The sequence below is a fragment of the Erinaceus europaeus genome, chromosome 23 (genome assembly GCF_950295315.1).
Source record: "Erinaceus europaeus chromosome 23, mEriEur2.1, whole genome shotgun sequence".
NCBI classification, from domain to species: domain Eukaryota; kingdom Metazoa; phylum Chordata; class Mammalia; order Eulipotyphla; family Erinaceidae; genus Erinaceus; species Erinaceus europaeus.
In genome coordinates, this window is record NC_080184.1 from 8,145,205 (window position 1) to 8,167,408 (window position 22,204).

The 22,204-nt window shown below is 37.5% G+C and overlaps 1 protein-coding gene across 1 annotated transcript in view; it reads left to right on the top strand.

The window, feature by feature from the left end:
* Nucleotides 1-21,350, top strand: part of LOC103123868 (zinc finger protein 14-like) — a 116,194-nt gene extending 94,844 nt beyond the window's left edge. Inside the window, exons 4-6 of the mRNA XM_060182144.1 lie at nt 17,671-17,797; nt 17,969-18,026; nt 19,735-21,350. Coding sequence (XP_060038127.1) covers nt 17,671-17,797; nt 17,969-18,026; nt 19,735-21,136 — 1,587 coding nt within the window. The 3' untranslated portion in view covers nt 21,137-21,350. The remainder of the gene's footprint in view (nt 1-17,670; nt 17,798-17,968; nt 18,027-19,734) is intronic.
* Nucleotides 21,351-22,204: the final 854 nt, after the last annotated feature.

Sequence of the window (22,204 nt, forward strand, 5' to 3'; positions counted from 1 at the left end):
ACCTTAAAGTAAGAGGCATAAAGAGAGGCATAAAAAATGTTGACACAGTTACAGTGACTCGAATGTAACGTGCAGAAATTGAGAACATGGGATCCTGTCCACTGCCTGTATCCAGCTGGGAATCAGAATTATCTTTTATGCTACTTATAATTTTTCTCATAATACTGTTAAGTTCTTATATGATAATCTAGAGATTGAACAGACTTGGGGGTCCCAGAGAAGGAAGTCATTTGCATACCCACTGTGCTAGTTAGCTCAGCTACCTGTAGTTATATTTTAAGATTATTATTGTTTTTTAAATACGTTTTATTCATTCATTATTGGATAGAGACAGAAAGAAATTGAGAAGGAGATAGAAAGGGAGACAGACAGAGAGACACCTGCAGCTCTGCTTCATTACTTGTGAAGCTTTCCCCTTGCAGGTGGGGACCAGGGTCTTGAACTTGGGTGATTGTGCACTGTGGTGTGTGAGCTTAACCAGGTGTGCTACTGCCTGGCCTTCTTAAAATGATATTTATTGATTGATATTTGGGTAGAGTCAGAGAGAAAGTGGGAGGGTAGTGGCACAGGGTTAATGATGGGTCTTGGTGCCTACACTGTGAATTCACTGCTCCTTTAGGCCATTTTTCCCATTTTTGTTTCCCTTGTTGTTGTTGTTCTATTGTAGTTATTGTTGTCATTGCTGTTGTTGTTGTCATTGTTGTTGGATAGGACAGAAAGAAATGGAGAGAGGAGGGGAAGATAGAGGGGGGGAGAGAAAAACACCTGCAGACCTGCTTCACCATTGTGAAGCAACTCCCCTGCAGATACTCCCCTTCCTTACACCTGTCCTTGCACTTTGTGCGACTTGCCCTTAACCCCTCCGCTACCGTCTTAAAACTTTATTTTAAATTTTTATACTTATTTATTTTCCTTTTTGTTGCCCTTCTTGTTTTTTATTATTGTAGTTATTGTTGTTGGTATTGATGTCGTCGTTGTTGGACAGGACAGAGAGAAATGGAGAGAGGAGGAGACAGAGAGGGGAGAGAAAGACAGACACCTGCAGACCTGCTTCACCACCTATGAAGTGACTCCCCCTGCAGGTGCGGAGCCTGGGGCTCAAGCCGGGATCCTTAGTCAATCCATGGGCTTAGCGCCACCTGTGCTTCACCCACTGCGCTACCGCCCATCTTCCACGTCTTAAAACTTTTAAAGGTAATCGTGGCATGATTCCACACTGATCCCCATACTGTTCTGTGACCCTGTCCTCTGCAGAGGAAACTAAATAGTTCTTACAGTGTAACAGATTAGGGGTGTGTGTGTGTGTGTGTGTGTGTGTGTGTGTGTGTGTTTGTGCATTTTTTTCATTGTACCTGTTTTCACTTCTTTTGGAAGTCACTGTGTGTACCTATTACTACTTATAAATATTGTCCTTTTTTTTTTTTCCTGTTTTTTTGTTTTCCCCTCTCTCAGATTAGTAAAACAGTACCTGACTTTTTCTGGTTCTTTCCAGATCTGCTGCTCTTTCACTAACAGCACAGAAAATAGAAATTCTTTGGAGTCAGGCAGTAGTGCAGTGAGTTAATTAAGTGCAGGTGGTGCAAAGTGCAAGGACTGGCATAAGGATCCCGGTTCAAACCCATCTCCCCACCTTCAGGGGAGTCACTTCACAGGCAGTGAAGCAGGACTGCAGGTGTCTATCTTTCTTTCCTCCTTTATGTCTTCCCTTCTCTCTCCATTTCTCTCTGTCCTATCCAAAAACAATGACATCAATAACTAAAACAATAAAAAAATTAAAAAAATAAGTACAAAAAAGAAAAATTCCTGGTGACAAGCATTTCTTGTCCAGAGGGTCTAGAGCATCTTCCACTATCTTTTTCTTACTCGTGGAGTATGAACCAAAGCCCTTTTCAGGGGTGCAAGAGGAAGGATCCTTTGCTTCTGTAATTGCTTCTCTACTGGACATGGACATCAGCAGGTCAATCCATACCTCGAGTCTGTTTCTATCTTTTGTTAGCAGGGTAGGTCTCTGGAGAGGTGGGGTTCTGGGTCATATTGGTGAAGTCCTCTGCACAGGGAGGTCAGAATGGAATCATAGTAGTATTTCCAACTAGGTGGGTAAGGCTACAATGTTTCTGTGAATATATCAGCTGTAGTTGGATGAAATTTGTTTAGCTAAATGGCTGTCAGTCTTTGTTTTTTGGGGGGGACCATCTAAGTATCTGTTACTTCAAGGTCACACCTCTCCGAAGTCCCAAGTCTACATTTCTAAGAGGTAGTAGTGTATGGGTCAAGGGATATAATTAGAATAACAAAGAGTAAATGTACAAAGGAATTATTCTTGAATATCTTTGGACAAAGTTATGGAAAATAGAGATAGAAATGTGAACTGATAAATGGCGGTACAATTCTATTTACTTTATCATTTTTACTAGAGCACTGCTACACTTCAGCTTTTGGTAGTTCTAGGCTCTAAAACTTGGAGCTTTTATAATTCAGGCAGGAGTGTGTTTTTACTATGTTATCTACCCAGTTCCACATAAGTCTATGTAGGCAGTTCTATTTACTACAGAACAGTTTATTATTATTATTACTATCATCATCATCATCATCATCATCATCAGATCACTGTTTAGCTCTGGCTTATGTTGGTGTGGGGGATTGAACTGGGGAGTTTGGAGCTTCAGGCACCAGAGTTTGTATAACCATTGTGTTATCTACCGCCACCAAAATTTTTCTGTCAGTTAATTCAACATACTAATATAAGTGAAATATAAAGTGTTATATATAATTCTTTAACTTCAGTGAGAAAATTTAAACAGACATCAAGTAAAATAGAGATTCTGTCATAATCCAGGTCATTTGAACTTTTTAGCTCACCTGAAATGACACATGGGTTTACATACAGACAGTATATAAAGCAGTGTTCTTTGCAAAATATAAAAATAGAAGGAAAATGGAGCATATTCAAAGCCATCAACATGAATTTGATGTAATAATGTTTATGCACTCATCTGTACATTTTAAAAGAATTTATATATGAATCAAAAAAGACAGATGATGGGAATGAGGTACTCATAGTTTCATAACAATGTCTGTAGAAGGACTGGGCGGTGGCACTCTCAATTAAGCACAGATATCACCAAGTGCAAGATTTTTGGTTCAAGCCCCCACTTCATGAACAGTGAAGCAGGTCTGCAAGCATCTATTTGTCTCTTTCCCTTTCTGTCACCCCTTCCCTCTCAATGTCAATTATCACAACACACCAGCCCTGATAGCTTTCCCCTATATCTCATTCTTCTCCTTTGTAAACCTTGCTTGAACACAGCTCCATGTAGTACTTGTAAGTATAACCATGTGTCATTTCAAAAAAAACTATAGGTCACATGACTTAGATTACAAATCTAGGGGAGTTGGGTGGTTGCACAGCAGGTTAGGCGCATGTGGCACAAAGCACAAGGACCGGCATAAGGATTCCGGTTCCAGCCCCCGGCTCCCCACCTGCAGGGGAGTCGCTTCACAGGCGGTGAAGCAGATCTGTAGGTGTCTATCTTTCTCTCCCCCTCTCTGTCTTCCCCTCCTCTCTCCATTTCTCTCTGTCCTATCTGACAACAACAACAACAACAAACAAGAAGGGCAACAAAAGGGAAAATAAAAAGATTATAAATCTTGCTTCTACCTGTATTTGATATTTGACTAAAATTTCTCACAAGGTGGAAGGATACTAAGTCTCACTTTATAGATTACTTCCATTCGGGTTGCATACATTTATGGAAAGCAGAATATGTAGTAACTAGAACTGTTTAAATAGACTAGTGTTGACATATATGACACTATATTTGTATCTAAAATTGTTATCAATGTCATTGAAAAACATCCAAAAAAATTTCCTTTATGCTTATATGATATTAGTCACCACAGACATCCCATTAGTATCAGTCAAGATGTAATCTGTGTTTTCCTAAAATGATTCATTCTATTTAGTTCTGATTACAAATACCACTGTCATTTTTATAAGATTTTATATTTTCTTCAAAATTAGATAAAACTATTGTCAAAAATGTACAGAAATCTTTTTTTTAAAGATTTTATTTCTTTATTCATGAGAAAGATAGGAAGAGAGAGAGAGAAAAAAAAAAAAGAACCAGACATCACTTTGGTCCATGTGCTGCCAGGGATTGAACCCAGGACCTCATGCTTTGAGAGTCCAATGCCTTATCCACTGCCCCACCTCCCAGACCACAACACAGAAATCTGTCACCAGCATCAGTTCCTCCATCTTTGAATGGAATTGCTCACCTTTTGTCTGCTCACTTAAATATTTCCACCTGGATTCAGGGACTATCATGTAATAATCAGATCTCTCCATATTTCAGGAATTTGTCCATAGTAGCTGTGCAAAGAGTGATGGAAACTCATCTTTACATAAAGAGTCAGATGGCCTCTATGTGACCTAAAAAGCGGTATGAATGTTCTGAGTTTCATTATACTTGGAAACATTTTGATTGTATTCTGTGTGTGAGGAGAGGGGGCAAGAATATGAGCATAAATTCTTTTTCTTTAAAAAAAATTTTATTTATTTATTAATGAGAAAGATAGGAGAGAAAGAACCAGACATCACTCTGGTACATGTGCTGTCAGGGATTGAACTCAGGACCTCATGCTTGAGAGTCCAATCCCTGTGTCACCTCCTGGACCACGAGCATAAATTCTACATGAGAAAATATTCAAGAATAAGAATTTAAAAGAGTGCTCCAAGAGGTGGTGCAGTGTTAAAGCTTTGGACTCTCAAGCATGAGGTCCCAAGTTCGATCCCCGGCAGCATGTGTGCCAGAGTGATGTCTGGTTCTTTCTATCTCCTTCTATCTTTCTCATAAATAAATAAAATCTTTTTTAAAAAAAGAATTTAAAAGAATTAGTGTTGATCGAGCCCCCAATTCCCCACCTACAGGGGAATCACTTCACAGGCAGTGAAGTAGGTCTTCAGGTGTCTTTCTCTCCCCATCTCGGTCTTCCTCTCTCCATTTCTCTCTGTCCTATTCAACAATGAGCAACATCAACAACAATAACCACAACAAGGCTACAACAAGGGCAACAAAAGGGGGGGAAGATGGCCTCCAGGAGCAGTGGATTCATAGTGCAGGCACTGAGCCCCAGCAATAACCCTGGAGGCAAAAATAATAATAATAATTAATGTTGAAAAGTTAGAATGATTGATGTGAGCATAGAAGTTTATTTAGAGGGAGTCCGGCAGTAGGGCAGCAGGTTAAGGACACGTGGCGCGAAGTGCAAGGACTGGTGTAAGGATCTGGGTTCGAACCCCCAGCTCCCCACCTGCAGGGGAGTCAATTCACAGCTGGTGAAACAGTTCTGCAGGTGTCTATCTCTCTCTCCCCCTCTCTGTCTTCCCCTCCTCTCTCCATTTCTCTCTGTCCTACCTAACAATGAGGACATCAATAACAACAGCAACTACAACAATATAAAAACAACTAGGACAACAAAAGGGAATGAATAAATAAATGCTTTTTTAAAAAAGATTATTTAGATGTTTTTATTGAATTACCTTAATTTAAAACACATTCTTTCATGTGTACAACACTATAATTCAACATCTATAAACTACATCAACACCAAAAATTTAGTTTTAGTACAGTAGGATAATAATGTTAATTAATTTTCTGATTTTATTGTGCTCACTTTTAATATTTTGAATTACCATTCTATACAAATGAAGACAAACATATGTTTTTACTTACAGTGGTCCTGCTTTTAGACACAGAAAATCATGCTTCATCATAAAATGTTTTATTTTAAGCCATTGTATACAAAACTTAAAAGAAAATTTTGTTAGTACTTGAAACTTTTTGGTCCATACTTCTAGAGGGAGGAGAAATGTTGGGGGGGGGGGGAGATGACCAGAAAGCTCTAAACTCCAATTCCATTAGGACCTGGAGAGAGAAGAGGATAAAAAAAAGGACGTTCAGAAATAGCAATAGATGTAGCTTTGACTTAGGAAGAGAAGGCAAGACCATAGGGAAAAAAATGGGCAAAAATATAAAAATATAATATAATTGTACAAATAATAGTCACCCCATATCTGTGAACTTGAGAGAACTACTGCGGTTTCCAGTGAAGGGAAGGGGGACACAGAACTCTGGTTGTGGGAATGGTGTGAAATTATACACCTATTACCTCATAATTTTGTAAATCAATATTAAATCACTAATAAAAGCCTTGGAATCATGAAAAACATAATTTAAATGAAGAAAGACATATATTTTCGCTTACAGTGATCTTGTCTCATTTTGGCATACAAAATCAGGATTCATTATTAAATGGCCTTTTGAAAGAAGTATGACAAGATGAAAGCAATAAATTCACATCTAACTCAAAGAAAATATGGTATTTTAATGCACTCATTTTGCCAAAGATGCTGAGAAAAGTATGAATTCAATGTGTCACATTACCTAGATGGCTATGATTTTTCTTTCTTTTTTTTATATTTTCTTTATTGGAGAATTAATTTTTTACATTCAACAGTAAATACAATAGTTTGTACATGCGTAACATTTCCCAGTTTTCCATATAATAATACAGTGGGTCCTCTGTCATCCTTCTTGGATCTGTATTCTCCCCATCCACCCACCCCAGAGTCTTTTGCCTTGGTGCAATATGCCAATTCCAGTTCAGGTTCTACTTGTGTTTTCTTTGCTGATCTTGTTTTTCAACTTCTGCCTGAGAGTGAGATCATCCCATACTCATCCTTCTGTTTCTGACTTATTTCACTTGACATGAATTTTTCAAGGTCCATCCAAGATCGGCTGAAAATGGTGAAGTCGCAATTTTCTATAGCTGAGTAATATATATATACCACAATTTGCTCAGCCACTCATCTGTTGTTGGACACCTGGGTTGCTTCCAGGTTTTGGGTATTAAAAATTGTGCTGCCAAGAACATATGTGTACACAGATCTTTTTGGATGGGTGTGTTGGTTCTTTAGGATATATCCCCAGGAGACGAATTGCAGGATCATAGGTTAGATCCATTTCTAGCCTTCCGAGCGTTCTCCAGACTGTTCTCCACAGAGGTTGGACCAACTGACATTCCCACCAGCAGTGCAGGAAGGTTCCTTTGACCTCACAACCTCTCCAGCATTTGCTGATGTTACCTTTTCTGATGTATGACATTCTCACAGGAGTGAAGTGGTAACTCATTGTTGTCTTTATTTGCATTTCTCTGATAATCAGAGACTTGGAACATTTTTTCATGTGTTTCTCGGCCTTTTGGATCTCTTCTGTGGTGAATATTCTGTCCATGTCCTCCCTCCATTTTTGGATGGGGTTATTTTTTTTCTTGTTGAGATTTGCAAGTTCTTTATATATTCTGGTTATTAGCCTCTTGGCATGTAAAGATCTTCTCCCATTCTGTGAGGGGTCTCTTGGTTTGGGTAGTAGTTTCTTTAGCTGTGCAGAAGCTTTTTAACTTGATGTAGTCCCATAGGTTTATGCTTGTCTTAGTGTTTATAACTGGATTTGTTTCATTGAAGATATCTTTAAAATTTATGCGGAAAAGAGTTTTGCCAATATTTTCCTCTAAGTATCTGATACTTTGTGGTCTAACATTCATGTCTTTGATCCATGTGGAATTTACTTTTGTACTTGGTGAAATAGAGTGGTTCATTTTCATTCTTCTGCATGTTTCACCCCATTTTTTCCAACACCATTTGTTTAAGAGATTCTGCTTTCCCATTTAATAGGCTGGGCACCTTTGTCAAAGATTATATGTCCATAGGTGTGGGGGCTTACTTCTGGGCTCTTAATTCTATTCCGGTGGTCAGTATATCTGTTCATGTTCCAGTACCAAGCAGTTTTGATGACAATGGCCATATAATACAACTTGAAATTTGGGAGTGTGATGCCTCCGGTTCTGTTCCTTCTTCTCAAGATTGTTTTGGGAGTTCTAGGTCTTTTCTAGTTCCAGATAAACATTTGTAGCATTTGTTCTATTCTTCTAAAAAATGTGGTTGGGATCTTGATGGGGATAGCATTAAATTTGTAGATGGCTCTGGGTAGTATATTCATTTTGATGATATTAATTCTTCCAACCCATGAACATGGAATATCTTTCCACTTCTTTGTGTCTTTTTCAATTTCCTTGAGTAGTGACTCATAATTTTTAGTATGCAAGTCTTTCACTTCTTTGGTTAGGTTTACTCCTAGATATTTTGTTGTTTTTGTTGCTATAGTAAAAGGAATTGATTTCGGGATTTCAATTTCTTTGAACTTAGTGTTTGCATAGAGAAATGCTACTGACTTTTGAATGTTAATTTTGTAGCCTGACACCTTACTATATTGCCTGATGGTATCCAAAAGTTTCTTGCTGGATTCCTTAGGTTTTTCTATGTATAGTATCATGTTATCTGCAAATAGGGAGAGTTTCACTTCTTCTCGTCCAATATCCCTTCTTCTCGTTCTGTATCCCTTGAATTCCTTGCTCCTGCCTGATTGCTATGGCAAGAACTTCCAACAATATGTTGAATAGTAATGGTGATAGTGAGCAGCCCTGTCTAGTACCTGATCTGAGTAGAAATGCTTCCAGTTTTTCACCATTGAGTATGATGTTGGCTGTAGGTTTGTTATATACAGACTCCACTGTTTTCAGGATTCTTCCATCTATTCCCATTTTTTGTTGTGTTTTAATCATAAAGGGATGTTATATTTTGTCAAAGGCTTTTTCTGCATCTATTGATATGACCATGTGGTTTTTGGTCTTGCTTTTGTTGATGTGGTGGATCACATTGATTGATTTATGTATATTAAACCAACCTTGCATGCCTGGGATAAACCCCACTTGGTCATGATGAACAGTCTTTTTAATATACTGATGTATCCAGTTGGCTAGAATTTTGTTCAATATTTTCGCATCTATGTTCATCAGAGATATTGGTCTGTAGTTTTCTTTTTTGGTTGTGTCCCTGTCTGCTTTTGGTATCAAAGCGATATTGGCTTCATACAAACTAGAAGGGAGTATTACAGTGTCTAATCTTCTGGAAGACTTTTAAAAGTAGAGGTATTAGTTCTTCTTTGAAGGCTTTGTAGAGTTCATTTGTAAAACCATCTGGCCCAGGACTTTTATTTTGGGCAAGGTTTTTGATAACTGTTTCAATTTCATTAGCCTGTTCATATTATCTAGTTCCTCTTTATTTAGTTTTGGAAGTTTATAGATATCTTGGAAATCTTCCATTTCTTCCAGGTTCTCTAGTTTGATTGCATATAGTTATTCATAGAAGCCTCTCATGATGAATTGAATTTCTGCGGTGTCTGTTGTGGTATCTCCTCTTTCATTTAGTATCCAATTTATTTGGGTCTTCTGCCTTTTTTGTTTTGTGAGTCTGGCTAAAGGTTCTTCGATTTTGTTCACTCTTTCAAAGAAGCAACATTAACTTTCGTTGAGCTTTTGTATGGTTTTCTTATTTTCAATTTTATTTATTTCTACCCTAGCTTTAGTGATTTCTGTTCTTCTGGTTGCTTTAGGGTTCCTTTGTTCTTCTTCGAGGTCTTTAAGATGTGCAATCAGGCTGTTTATTTGTGCCTTTTCTTGTTTCCTAATGTGTGCTTGTATGGCTATGAACTTCCCTCTCAGTCCTCCCTTAGCTGTGTCCCAAATATTTTGATAGCTTGTGTCTTCATTTTCATTGAACTCTCAAAACATTTTGCTTTCTTCCTTTATTTCCTCTTTTGACCCAGCAGTTGTTAAGTAGTGTACTGTTGAGCTTCCATATTTTGGGACTATTACTAATCTTTTGTTGATTGTTAAGTGTTAGTTTGATTCCACTGTGGTCTGAGAAGATGCTTGGGATGATTTCAATGCTCTTGAATTTGCTGATGCTGTCTTTGTGTCCTAACATATGGTCTGTTCCTGAGAATGACCCATGTAGACTTGAGTAAAATTTGTATTCCAGTTTCTTGGGATGAATGACTCTGAAAATGTCCTATAATAGTTCTAGTATATATATCTCTTCATTTGGCTCCCTTATGTCTTTATTGATTTTCTGTCTGGATGATCTGTCAAGTTGAGAGAGTGGGGTGTTGAAGTCCCCTACTATGACTGTGTTGATATTAATATATTGCTGTAGCTCTTTCAGTAGACGTTTGATGTGTTTAGATGGCTTCTCATTGGGTGCATAGATGTTAATAATTGTTAAGTCCTCTTGATTGACTGATCCTCTGAACATTAAGTAGTGTTCATTCCTATATTTTTTAATCTTATCTACTTTAAAGTCATTATGTCAGATATGAGAATAGCTGTTCCTGTCCTTTTTTGTGCGCCATTGTCTTGTATGATAGTTTTCCATCCTTTCACTTTAAGTGTATTTGTCTTGTTGAGTTGAGTTATGTGGGTTTCCTGTAGACAGCATATTGTTGGGTTGTGTTTTCTGATCCATCTTCCTACTCTATGCTTTTTAATAGGTGAATTAAGGCCACTGACATTTATTTATATCAAAGATTGAAGATATTTTAGTGCCATTCTTGTAGAGTTTTAGAGTGTTCTGATATATGGCCTATTTATTGTGGTCTGACTATTTATAGGAGACCTTTCAGAACTTCTTTCAGGGCAGGCTTGGTGATAGTTGATTCCTTCAACTGTTGTTTGTCTGAGAAGGTTTTTATGCCTCCATTTAGTCTGAATGACAGTCTAGCAGGATGCAGTATTCTTGGTTGAAGGTCTTTCTCATTGAGCACTTCATAGATAACTTGCCATTCTCTTCTGATCTGTAGTGTGTGTGTGGAGAAGTCTGCTGATGATCTTATGGGTTTTCCTCTGTAGGTGACTTTTTGTGTTTCTCTTGCAACCTTCAGGATCCTTTCTTTATCCTTATTCCTTTCCATTCTAAATATGATGTGTCTTGGTGTCTTTAAGTCTGGGTTAATTCTGTTTGGGACCCTCTGGGCTTCTTGAATCTTTATGTATTTGATGTTGTCTAGAGAAGTTTTCAGCTATTATGGACTGAAGAATGCTTTCTTCCTCTCCCTCTCTTTCTGCCTCTGGTAAACCAATAATGTATAAATTGTTTCTTTTGAAGTCATCCCATAGGACACTGTTGTTGTTTTCAGTATCTCTTAATCTCTTTTTGAGATCTTTTGCTTCTTTTTTAGTTGTCTCTAATTTGTCCTTGATCTTGCTAATTCTGTCTTCAGCCTCATTGACTCTATTCTTTCTCCCTTGTACTGTTTTCTGGAGTTCATCTATTTTGTTACGTGAGAATTGATGACAAGCCACTTTCTCCTCTCTTAATTCAAATAGCCTCTATGCTCTGTTCTCAAACCCAGCCACTGTATGTTCAGCACCTATGTTCCCACAGCCCTCTTCCTGGTCCCCTGTCTGAAGGGAATGCTGCAGCTGACCGCCTTGCCTCCACGGGAATTATCCTATCCTCTGTCTCTAATCCTGCTGACTTTCATTCCCTAACCCATGTTAATCTTAAAGGACTTCGAACTCGATTTCCTGATATTCCTCTGGCACAGCTGAAACGCATTCTTGCTACATGCTTCTCTTGTGCAGGTCTAATCAAAACATCTGCTATTCAAACTCTTGGGGTTAACCCCCGAGGCTTAAAAGCCAATGCTCTTTGGCAAATTGATGTCACCCACATACCCAACTTTGGCAAACAAAAATATGTGTTTGTCTCAATTGATACCTTCTCTAAGTTTATGTGGGCTACAGCTCAGACAGGAGAAAACTCAAAAAAGCTTATAAGCCATATTCTCTCTTGTTATGCTGTGATGGGGGTACCTCTTCAACAAAAAACTGACAATGGGACTGCTTTTACCAGCAAACAATTTAAAGATTTTTGTTCCCTCTGGAACATTACTCATACTACAGGCATTCCGTATAATCCACAGAGACAAGGCATTGTCAAGAGGGCCCATCAAACTCTTAAGGCTCAATTAAATAAAGAAAAAGGGGAAATGTACCCCCCCAATATCCAGCTGGCAAAAGCCTTAACTACATTAAATCTCTTTAATATTTACAAAAACTTGGACCAACCTCCTATTATTCTTCATTGGCAAACACCACCCACCCTCCCAGCTATTAAAGTCAAATGGGAAGACCCACTTGATAAAATTTGGAAAGGACCTGACCCCCTGTTGACTATAGGGAGGGGTTTTGCATTCATTTTTCCACAAAATTACTCCAAACCTGTTTGGGTTCCTGCCCGCCATGTCCGGCAGTACCCACATGATGGCGCTGATATCCCTGAGGAACAAGAAATACTGCAAGAGGACTGGGTACAAGAGGACTGCCTTCAAGATGCACCCCAGGATCCATAATACAATATGGCAGAATCTAAAAAATCTGATTCACAGAACTCTTCCTCCCCCCCAATATCTTATGCTGTGACTGACCAGTTGTGTTTTGTGAGTGAGTGAGTTGAAAAAAAAAATTGAGTGAGTTGAGTGACCAAAATTTTTTGTATGACCCATTGTGCTCAGAGTACTCTGAAATTTAATTGACTTTATATAAAATGGCTGGATGCTGCCATGGTTTCTGGAGATGTCCAGAAACAGTCCAAGAATCATTTTTTCCTCTTTTTGATTTCTTTTTTAAGTCTTGGTATAAATCTGAAATGTTTAGTCTTAAACTGTATGAGTAAAGATGGTTCAACTATGACAGTAGATCTAAATTCACATTTGAAATGATATGTCTTAGTTACAAAAGTTTTTATCCTCCTGTGTGTTATAAACTACATGTTTAATATGTGTGTTTCAAGGTTGGTAAACATTAACTTAACAGTTAAAGTGTAACTTTGAAGCTACATTCTTACCAGGAGAGGTAAAATTAATTCGTTAAAGTAACTGAGTGTTTAAGGTAAAAGTCTAAATATTCAATGTGACAATTCATCATTTCCTAAGTTAACTGGGATTCTAAAGCCAGTTCTTGCACTTTGCACCATATGCATTTAAAAAGGCATTGGCAGCCTTTGTAACCTCTGCCCATCTCTTAGTGCTTGTATGCATAAGTGTGAAACATTTTTGCTCAACTTTTCTTTATGTATAAAAGGGAAATCTTACAGCACATCAGGGTCCAGGAGCTTTTGGTATTAACTAATTCTGGAACTGGTGTGCCAGATATAAAAACTGTTTTCCAGTAATCCCTAGGTGTTCTGACTTTGTTTACCAATTCCCAGTTTTACATCCTCTGTAGGTGTAGTGCTTGCTGTCAAGCCAAGAGGCCTGGCTTCTGGATTTAAATCACAGTCTGAAGATACTGCTTCTTCTAGTTTTCTGGCCTGAAAAGAAATTGAGAGAAAGAGGGAGAAATGACACTTTCTCAGGTAAATGACATATGCCAGATCTGATTCTTTTTCCTTCTGAGTAAGTTGTATTTTAATTTATACATGCATTTTATGTTATGAATGTTCATTTTACTGCTTCTGATTTGCCTGAATATTTCTCTTAACAACTTATTTTGTCACCAGTCTTTGCTGCCATGATATATAGATACAGATATTAGGCAGATATGAGAACAAGAGAGGAGGGAGGGAGACAAAGTGAAGAAGAAACACCGCAGTACTGTTCCTCCATTGAACCTGGAATGTGTGCTTTCTACTTTGTGTGCCACCATGAAGATCCTGTTAAAGTTTTTTTTTTTGAGTTTCATGCCCAGATATTGAGTTTCAATCCCTCACACCATACAGAGATATGAAGAGGGAAACTTCATTAGTGGTACTCTGGTTTCTTTCCCTTTTCTTTCTCTTATGCTCTGTAGAAAATAAGTAAAATTATTCCAGTAAGAGAAATGAAGTTCATCAGAACATACCTACTTATACCCAAAGGCTTTTATTCCTTTCTACCCAAGCACTCTATATACTATGAAAATTCTGATCTTGATGGGTCCTCCCAGTTAGGCATATAAGTTACCCTGAGAAAGAACCCAGTTTCAAGTTCTGCTCTCCACCTAGATGGAGGGGGGTGGTGCTTAAAAAGCAGCCAAGTAGGTCTTCAGGAGTCTGTCTTCCTCTCTATCTGCCCCATTCACTCTCAATTTATCTCAGCCCTATTCAATTACAAATAGACAAACAAAAGAAAGAATATCTCTACGTAGAGCCATAGACTTGTAGTGCTGGTACCAATTCCCAGCAATAACCCTGATGGTAGAGAAAAATTCTTATGTAATTGTGGCATGCATCAATGGAAAATGCTTTCTTTTCACGGCTTGAATTAAAGCTGTTAATCCATTATTTCTATTGAGAAACGATTCTGTTGCTATGTCAGATTCACCACCCTGACCCAAGAAATTAATGCAGTTTGGTATCAGTATTCATGGATTTGAAAAATTGAAAGTGATGTGCAAAAAATGTTAGGGAGACTTGTTCCATTTTTTTAAAAAAGAATTTATTTATATATTAGAAAGACAAGCGAGAGAGAAAGAACCAGACATCACAACGGCACATGCACCACTGGGTATTGAACTCAGGACCTCATGCTTGAGAATCCAGTGTCCCATTCAGTGTGCCACTTCCAGGACCAAGACTTGTTCTATTCTATTCCTTCATTTATCAACATTTTTCCCCCCAAGGTCTACCTTTCACAAATGTAATTTCACCTTTCCTGGGCTACTTGTTTATTCAGAGATACCATAGCTCGATAGCTCCCCCTTTCTATGGTACCTTATGCTTCCAGGTGTGGAACCTGAGTCTTATCCATGTCAAGGCACAGACTCAAAGTGGTGTAATCTCTCTTTGGCCCTCTCCTTTTAATTAATTAATTAATTAATTAATTTTTATTAGTGATTTAATACTAATATTAAAATTATAAAGTATCCAGGCTATAAAATACCATGGTTTTCTCGCCACCAGAGTTTTTGTCCCCAATTCCTCCACTGGTAACTGTAGTGATATAGGTTGACTATTCTTTCTGCAAATATATATATATATATATATATAACTTTTACTATGTTATATATATATGTATATATAACTTTGACTATTGCCCTTCTCTTCCTTTCTAAGTATCACCTATACCAATAACTACTTCTGAGTGTCATTCCTTTTTTCCTCTTTTCTCTCATTGTCCTGATAGAATTGGGTTCCAGAGTCATCTAGTCATATTTCCTTAACATTTCCCCCCCTCTGGGAGTATGGACAAAAACTGTGTATGTGGTGCAGAAGGTAGGAGTTCTGATTTTTGCATTTTTTTTCTCTGCTGGACATGATCATTGGCAATTTTGATATACCCCCAGCATGTTTTATCTTTCCCTAAAAGGTTGGGCACAGGAGAGCTGTAGTTCTAGGGCACACTGATGAAGTCATCTATCCAGAGTATTCAAGATGGAATCATAGCATATGCAGCCTGGTGACTGAGAGGCAGTAAGACATAAAGCAGATCAAAGTGTTTAATAAACAGGAACCAGAAAGTAAGAATCCGGCAGGTTCGAATAGGAATTTTAAAGTATAATGAAGCTATGTAGTCTACTTTAGGTATGTTTCTAGGGTTCCATGATTTGAGTAATTTTTTGCTTGAGCTCGACAGTAACATGAAGATGGACTAAAATATTGTTTGGGAAGGTGGCATCAGAGTTGAGAATAGAACTAGAAAACTGGATTAAGGCAGAGAGTAGTTTCCAAACTTGATAGTAGTGACCCGTAATGGTGGAGAGATATTAGAGGTCTTGGCCCATCATATCTATGAGAAAATCCAAGAATTACCTGACAAATGGTGCTCTCCTTTTATTGAATTTTATTTATTTAATTTTAAGGAGCAGGTATTTTTTTGTTCTCACAAATAGATGCTGTTATTTTTGGGTCAAATTCTAGACAATAAGTATGTGCACTTATTTGGAAGTTGTCCTGTAGTGGCAGAATCATGTGCCTTCCCCTTTTTTAAATTTTTATTTATAAAATGGAAATATTGATAAAACTATAGTAGAAGAGGGGTACATTTCCACACAATTCCCACCCCCAGAACTCACTATTCAATCCCCTCCCTTGATAGCTTCCCTATGCTTTATCCCTCTGGGAGGATGGACCCAGGATCATTATGGGGTGAAAAAGGTGTAAAGTCTGGCTTCTGTAATTGCTTCCCTGCTGAACATGGGTGTCTTCCATTTTTTCAAGCCACAAACTAAGCTCAAGTTTAATTAATTTTTAAAAGTTTTTTTTTCTTTTAATTAAAGATTTATGTACTTTAAGAAAGAAAGTGAGACCAGAATCACTTCAGCTCTACAATTAGGAGATGACTGGAATTTAGCTTGTAGCTTTTGGGGCTTTAAGCCTGAAAGTCTGATGTTTGTGCTCACTGTCCCCAGTCATTCTCATTTAAACAAAATAAAGATTAATTTCATTTACCACATATTAATGACAATTTCACATGACATAGACATAGGGTGAGAGAAATAAAGATTGAGATAGAACCCATAACCCCATTTTGGTACATGTTGGGCATAGAAAAAAAAAAAAAGAATCTCAGTCACTCAAATCCAGTGATCTACAAACTGAGTAGTTTCAGATTTACTCATATAAAAAGCTTGTTTGTGCTACTACTCCTAGATATAAGAGGATTAGGATGCATTGGATCGACCTTCCCGTGGTGCATCCCGTGAGTACCCATTCATTGGGGAAACTGACGATCCTTCCTAGCTGACTGAATCCACATGGATCCCAGTCACTTTCAAAGCCATTAACTTGCTATGGAAGAAGGGCAAACGCTAGAAGAAGAAGAGGATTAGGAGATAGCTTAATTCACAGGACATATTTTACAATGAATGAAGACCTGAGGTAAAGTTTCCCAGCCACCATTTGGTTGTGCCATGCATAGGCAAATAATTTCCCAAGTGATTGAGTGATACTGTAGTACCTCTTCTACTTGTTTGGTCTCTATATTTCTTCCTGCCTCTCTTTCCCTCCATTTGGAAAGAAATATATGGTTTGCCATCTCCCTCGTGTGTCACTATGCTTTATTAAGTTTTACTCATTCCTCACTCATCCATGTAGGATGTAAATGACTGCATTGAAGAAGAAAGTATATTTGGGAAGACAACATAATTATTGCTCAAAAGACTTTAATGCATGATGGTCTATAGTCCTAAATCCTGTCTCCAAAAGTAATATGAACCAGAGCTTAGTAGTGTTCTGTCTCCCCATGATACCTCTTTTATTAATATATAAATATAATATTAAAAACTATGGTCCATGGTCAGCAAAATAGCTCACTCAAATTATCTGCTTCTTTGCCATGTGCACAGTCCTCATTAAAACAGGCCTCTACCACACTGAGCCTCAGTGCTGGGGCATCTTTTTTCTTTCTCTTTTTCTACCTAAAATTATAACATGGAGCTCTAAAGCATCATTTATGAAAATATAAAAAAGTAAAGAAATTAAGTTGCTCACTGACTGCTCTCCCAAACCTGACTTAGTTATGCTTGGACCTGTTTATCCTCCCTTCCAAGTGCACTTCATAGTAACATCACTCTGTCATATGTGATTCCAGGGACTAGGTTCAGAACCTGATGACAGCACAAAGCTGTAATCACTGTACCAATTACTGTATCACATTCTAGACTATGAGAGTGGGGTATTTGGTATGCTTGGTGATGAGACAATCACTGAATTCATAAAGTAGATCTTGGATGTCTAGTCTGCTGTCAGTATGAAGTGTTTTCTCATATAAATAAATACACTGTATGTTTTAGTGCTCAGTGACCTATGAAGATGTAACAGTGATATTCACTCAAGAGGAGTGGGCACTATTAAATTCTTCAGAGAAGAAACTCTACAGAGATGTGATGTTGGAAAACTTTAGAAACATTCTCTCAATAGGTAATTATGATGTTCATTCATTTCTCAAAGAAAAGACATACTTTTCCCACCTTTTTCACCAATGTATGTGGAGACATTGTTAAGTGAAAGGGACATGATTGTGATTGTGACTCATGAGGGATCAAAAATCCAATATATTTGTATCCTTTTTAATATCTCTTGTATTTTTAGGACAGTTACAAGGGGACCATTCCATCAAAAAGCAGTATAGCCACCAAGGAAGTAAAAGGTTTGAATCTCATTCATAATTAAATACACTGTCCTAGCCAGAAAGCTACTGTGAACTTCTCTGTGATTTGTTACCTTCATGATTTCCCTATGTGAGTGGACCCTTATGTGTTCCTAAGTGTGTGCTCTCTAGTATTTGAGCTATTGCTTGGCTCCTGCTCTAATACAATCTTTTTAAAGTAAAGAGGATTTATAATCACTGATATAAATAGATAATTCTGAAACTGTTTCATAAAAATGATGCCATGAATAGCTTATGGAATAGTTGGCAAGTAACTCAAATAATGATGGATGTGATGTATATGCCTGATGTTCTCATTTAAATCACTGGCAGCATATGTAAGAAAATGGTGTTCTGGATTATCATTTTTCTCCACTTCATGAAAAAAATCTCTCTCACATATAAGAAAGTAATGGATTAGAAATAGGGCAGAGAAACTCAGTGTTTACAAAGTAGTACACTTGGAACATTAAGCATATCTCCCTTGTATGAATATCTATTTTTTATAATATTTAGAGAGAGTTTTTATAGAAAAATCAGTGATTGCAATAAAAAGTTTTAACACAAAGATAAAACTTGCCATTAACAAGAAGTACTTCAGTGGTCTGGCGGGTGGTGCACTGATAGGGCTTTGGCTTCTCAAGCATGAGGTTCTGAATTCAATCCACAGCAGCACATGTGCCAAAGTGATGAGTGGTTCTTTCTCTCTCGTCTTACTTTTCTCATAAATAAATAAAATCTTTAAAACCTAAAAGTACTTCAATTAATAAATACAATATTGCTATAAGTATATTATTGGTTGTGGTTTAACTCACTTATGTGTTATACAAATTATTTAGTATTTAACAGCTTATTCTTTCAAGTTTGTTTTGTTTTTTTCTTTTTCTTTTTCTTTTTATTTGCCTCAAGGGTTATTGCTGGAGCATGGTGCCTGCTCCGTGAATTTTGCCCATTTTGTTGCCTTTGTTGTTTATCGTTGCTTTTATCATTATTGTTGCTAGTAGTATTGTTATTGTTGTTGGATAGGATAGAGAGAGATGGAGAGAGGAGGGGAAGACAGAGAGTGGAAGAGAAAGATAGACACCTGCAGACCTGCTTCACTTCCTGTGACGGGTCCCCATGCAGGTATGGATCTGGGGGCTCAAACTGGGATCCTTAATCTGGTCCCTTCACTTCATGACATGTGCACTTAACCTGCTTGTGCCCACTTTGTTTTCTTTTTTTTTTTAATTTAATTAATTTATTTATTCTCTTTTGTTGCCCTTGTTGTTTTATTGTTGTAGTTATTATTGTTGTTGTCATTGTTGGATAGGACAGAGAGAAATAGAGAGAGGAGGGGAAGACAGAGAGGAGGAGAGAAAGATAGACACCTGCAGACCTGCTTCACCGCCTGTGAAGCGACTCCCCTGCAGGTGGGGAGCTGGGGTTCGAACCGGGATCCTTATGCCGATCCTTGTGCTTTATGCCACCTGCGCTTAACCCGCTGCGCTACAGCCCGACTCCCCCACTTTGTTTTCTTTTGAACTATAAGAGCCTTTTTAATTTTAATTTTTTATTATTATTTTGCCATTATAAACATTTTTAGCCAAATGTATTGATAATGTCTAAGAATATTGATTGTTTATGTATAATGATCTGCATTTTCCTAATAAAATAAAGTTTCATTTTTTATAAGAATATCATTAAGTAAATTCTCACTGTTTTACAGTAAAATAGTGAAAATCTCTGAGGCCAAAGAACGAAGTCAAAACGGCAGGAAACCTCAAGAATGTGAAGTATATAACAAAGCATTCACTTATTCAAGTCATCTTAAAAAACATAAAAGAACTCACACTGGAAACAAACCCTATGAATGTAAACAATGTAGTAAAACATTCAGCACATCCAGTTATCTACGGATACATGAAAGAACTCATAGTGGAGAGAAACCCTATGAGTGTAAACAGTGTAGTAAAACATTCAACACATCCAGTAATCTTAGGTATCATGAAAGTGTTCACAGAGGAGAGAAGCCCTATGAATGTAAACAGTGTGGTAACAGATTCAGTTGTTCCAGTTCTCTTCAGAGACATGAAAGAACACACAGTGGAGAGAAACCATATCAGTGTAGTCAATGTGGTAAAAGATTCAGTTTTTCTGGTTGTTTACAGAAACATGAAAGAACGCACAGTGGAGAGAAACCCTATAATTGTAAACAATGTAATAAAACATTCAGTCAATGTGGTCATCTTCGGACACATGAAAGAACTCACAGTGGAGAGAAACCCTATGAATGTAAACAATGTAGGAAACCATTCAGTACTTCCAGTGCTCTTCGGATACATGAAAGAACTCACAGTGGCGAGAAACCCTATGAATGCAAACAATGTAGGAAAACATTCCGTTGTTCCAGTTCTCTTCGGATACATGAAAGAACTCACAGTGGAGAGAAGCCCTATGAATGTAAACAGTGTAATAAAACATTCAGTACTTCCAGTGATCTTAAGACACATGAAAGAGCTCACAGTGGAGAGAATCCCTATGAATGTAAACAGTGTGGTAAAAGACTCAGTTGTTCCAGTGCTCTTCATAAACATGAAAGAACACACAGTGGAGAGAAACCCTATGAATGTAGTCAATGTGGTAAAAGATTCAGTTTTTCTGGTTCTCTTCAAAGACATGAAAGAATGCACAGTGGAGAGAAACCCTATGAATGTAAACAGTGTGGTAAAAGATTCAGTTGTTCCAGTGCTCTTAATAAACATGAAAAAACACACAGTGGAGAGAAACCCTATGAATGTAGTCAATGTGGTAAAAGATTCAGTTATTCCACTTCTCTTCAGAGACACGAAAGAACGCACAGTGGAGAGAAACCCTATGAATGTAAACAATGTAGTAAAACATTCAGTAGATCCAGTACTCTTCACACACATGAGAGAACGCACAGTGGAGAGAAACCCTATGAATGTAAACAATGTAGTAAAGCATTCAGTCAGTGCAGTTCTCTTCAGAAACATGAAAGAACGCACAGTGGAGAGAAACCCTATGAATGTAAACAATGTAATAAAACATTCAGTAGGTCAAGTCATCTTCGGAGACATGAAAGAATTCACAATGGAGAGAAATTCTAGGAATGGAAACAATGTAGTAAAGCCTTTGGTGATTCCTCTACTCAACAGGTACTTAAAAGAACTCACAGTGGAGAGAAACCTTATGAATATAGATGATGCAGTGGAATATTGAGTCAGTTAAGTCATCTTTAATCACATGAAATAATGCACAATGGAGAGAAACCCTAGGAATATAGACAATTCAGAAAACCTTTCTATTACTCCACTACTAATAGAGCATATGAAAATAGGCACAGTGTTAATTAAACAGTGAGTTTGGTAATCTTCAGCCACATGATACTTCTCAGTGCAGAGAAAAAATTAAGTAAAAATTTTAAAAGAGAGATACTTCCTTAATAAACTAGTGAACACATACCTATGTGATTGTAAGGAATATGAATACTTATCTCAATTCTTTATCTTTAATTCTATTTTTTAATCTTTCTAAACATGTATTTATTCATGTAGAATGATAGGAAGAGAGATAGAGACAATCAGACTTCACTCTGTTTCATGTACTGCTGGGGTTTGAGCTTGGGACCTCCTGCTTGAGAGTCTAAAGCTATATTACTGCACAACCTCCTGGACTATCTTAGTCTTCAATTCTAATACATAGAAAATCCCACTTGGTACTGAAAGTCTATTAATGTGAAAATGATTAAATATTTAAATAGAGTGACATTTTTCCACACATATGAATGCACCAGCACTAGAAACAAGACCTTGGGACTGGGTGGTGGTGCACCTGGTTGAGTACATATTACAGGGTGGAAGGATCCAGGTTCAAGCCCCTGATTCCCACCTGCTAGGGGAAAGTTTTATGAGTGGTGAAGTAGGGATGTAGGTGTCTCTCTCTCTCTCTCTATCCCTCTTCCTCTCCATTTCTGGCTATCTCTATCAAATAAAAATAAAATTAATAAAAAAGAAAGAAACAAGACTGTATCTGTGTAGATTTTGTGGAAATATTTTACTACTAGAGAACTTCTACATGAGAGAAAACCATTGAATGTAAATCAGACCTCCCACCTTCTGCACCCCATAATGGTCCTGGGTACATACTCCCAGAGGAATAAAGTATAGGAAAGCTAT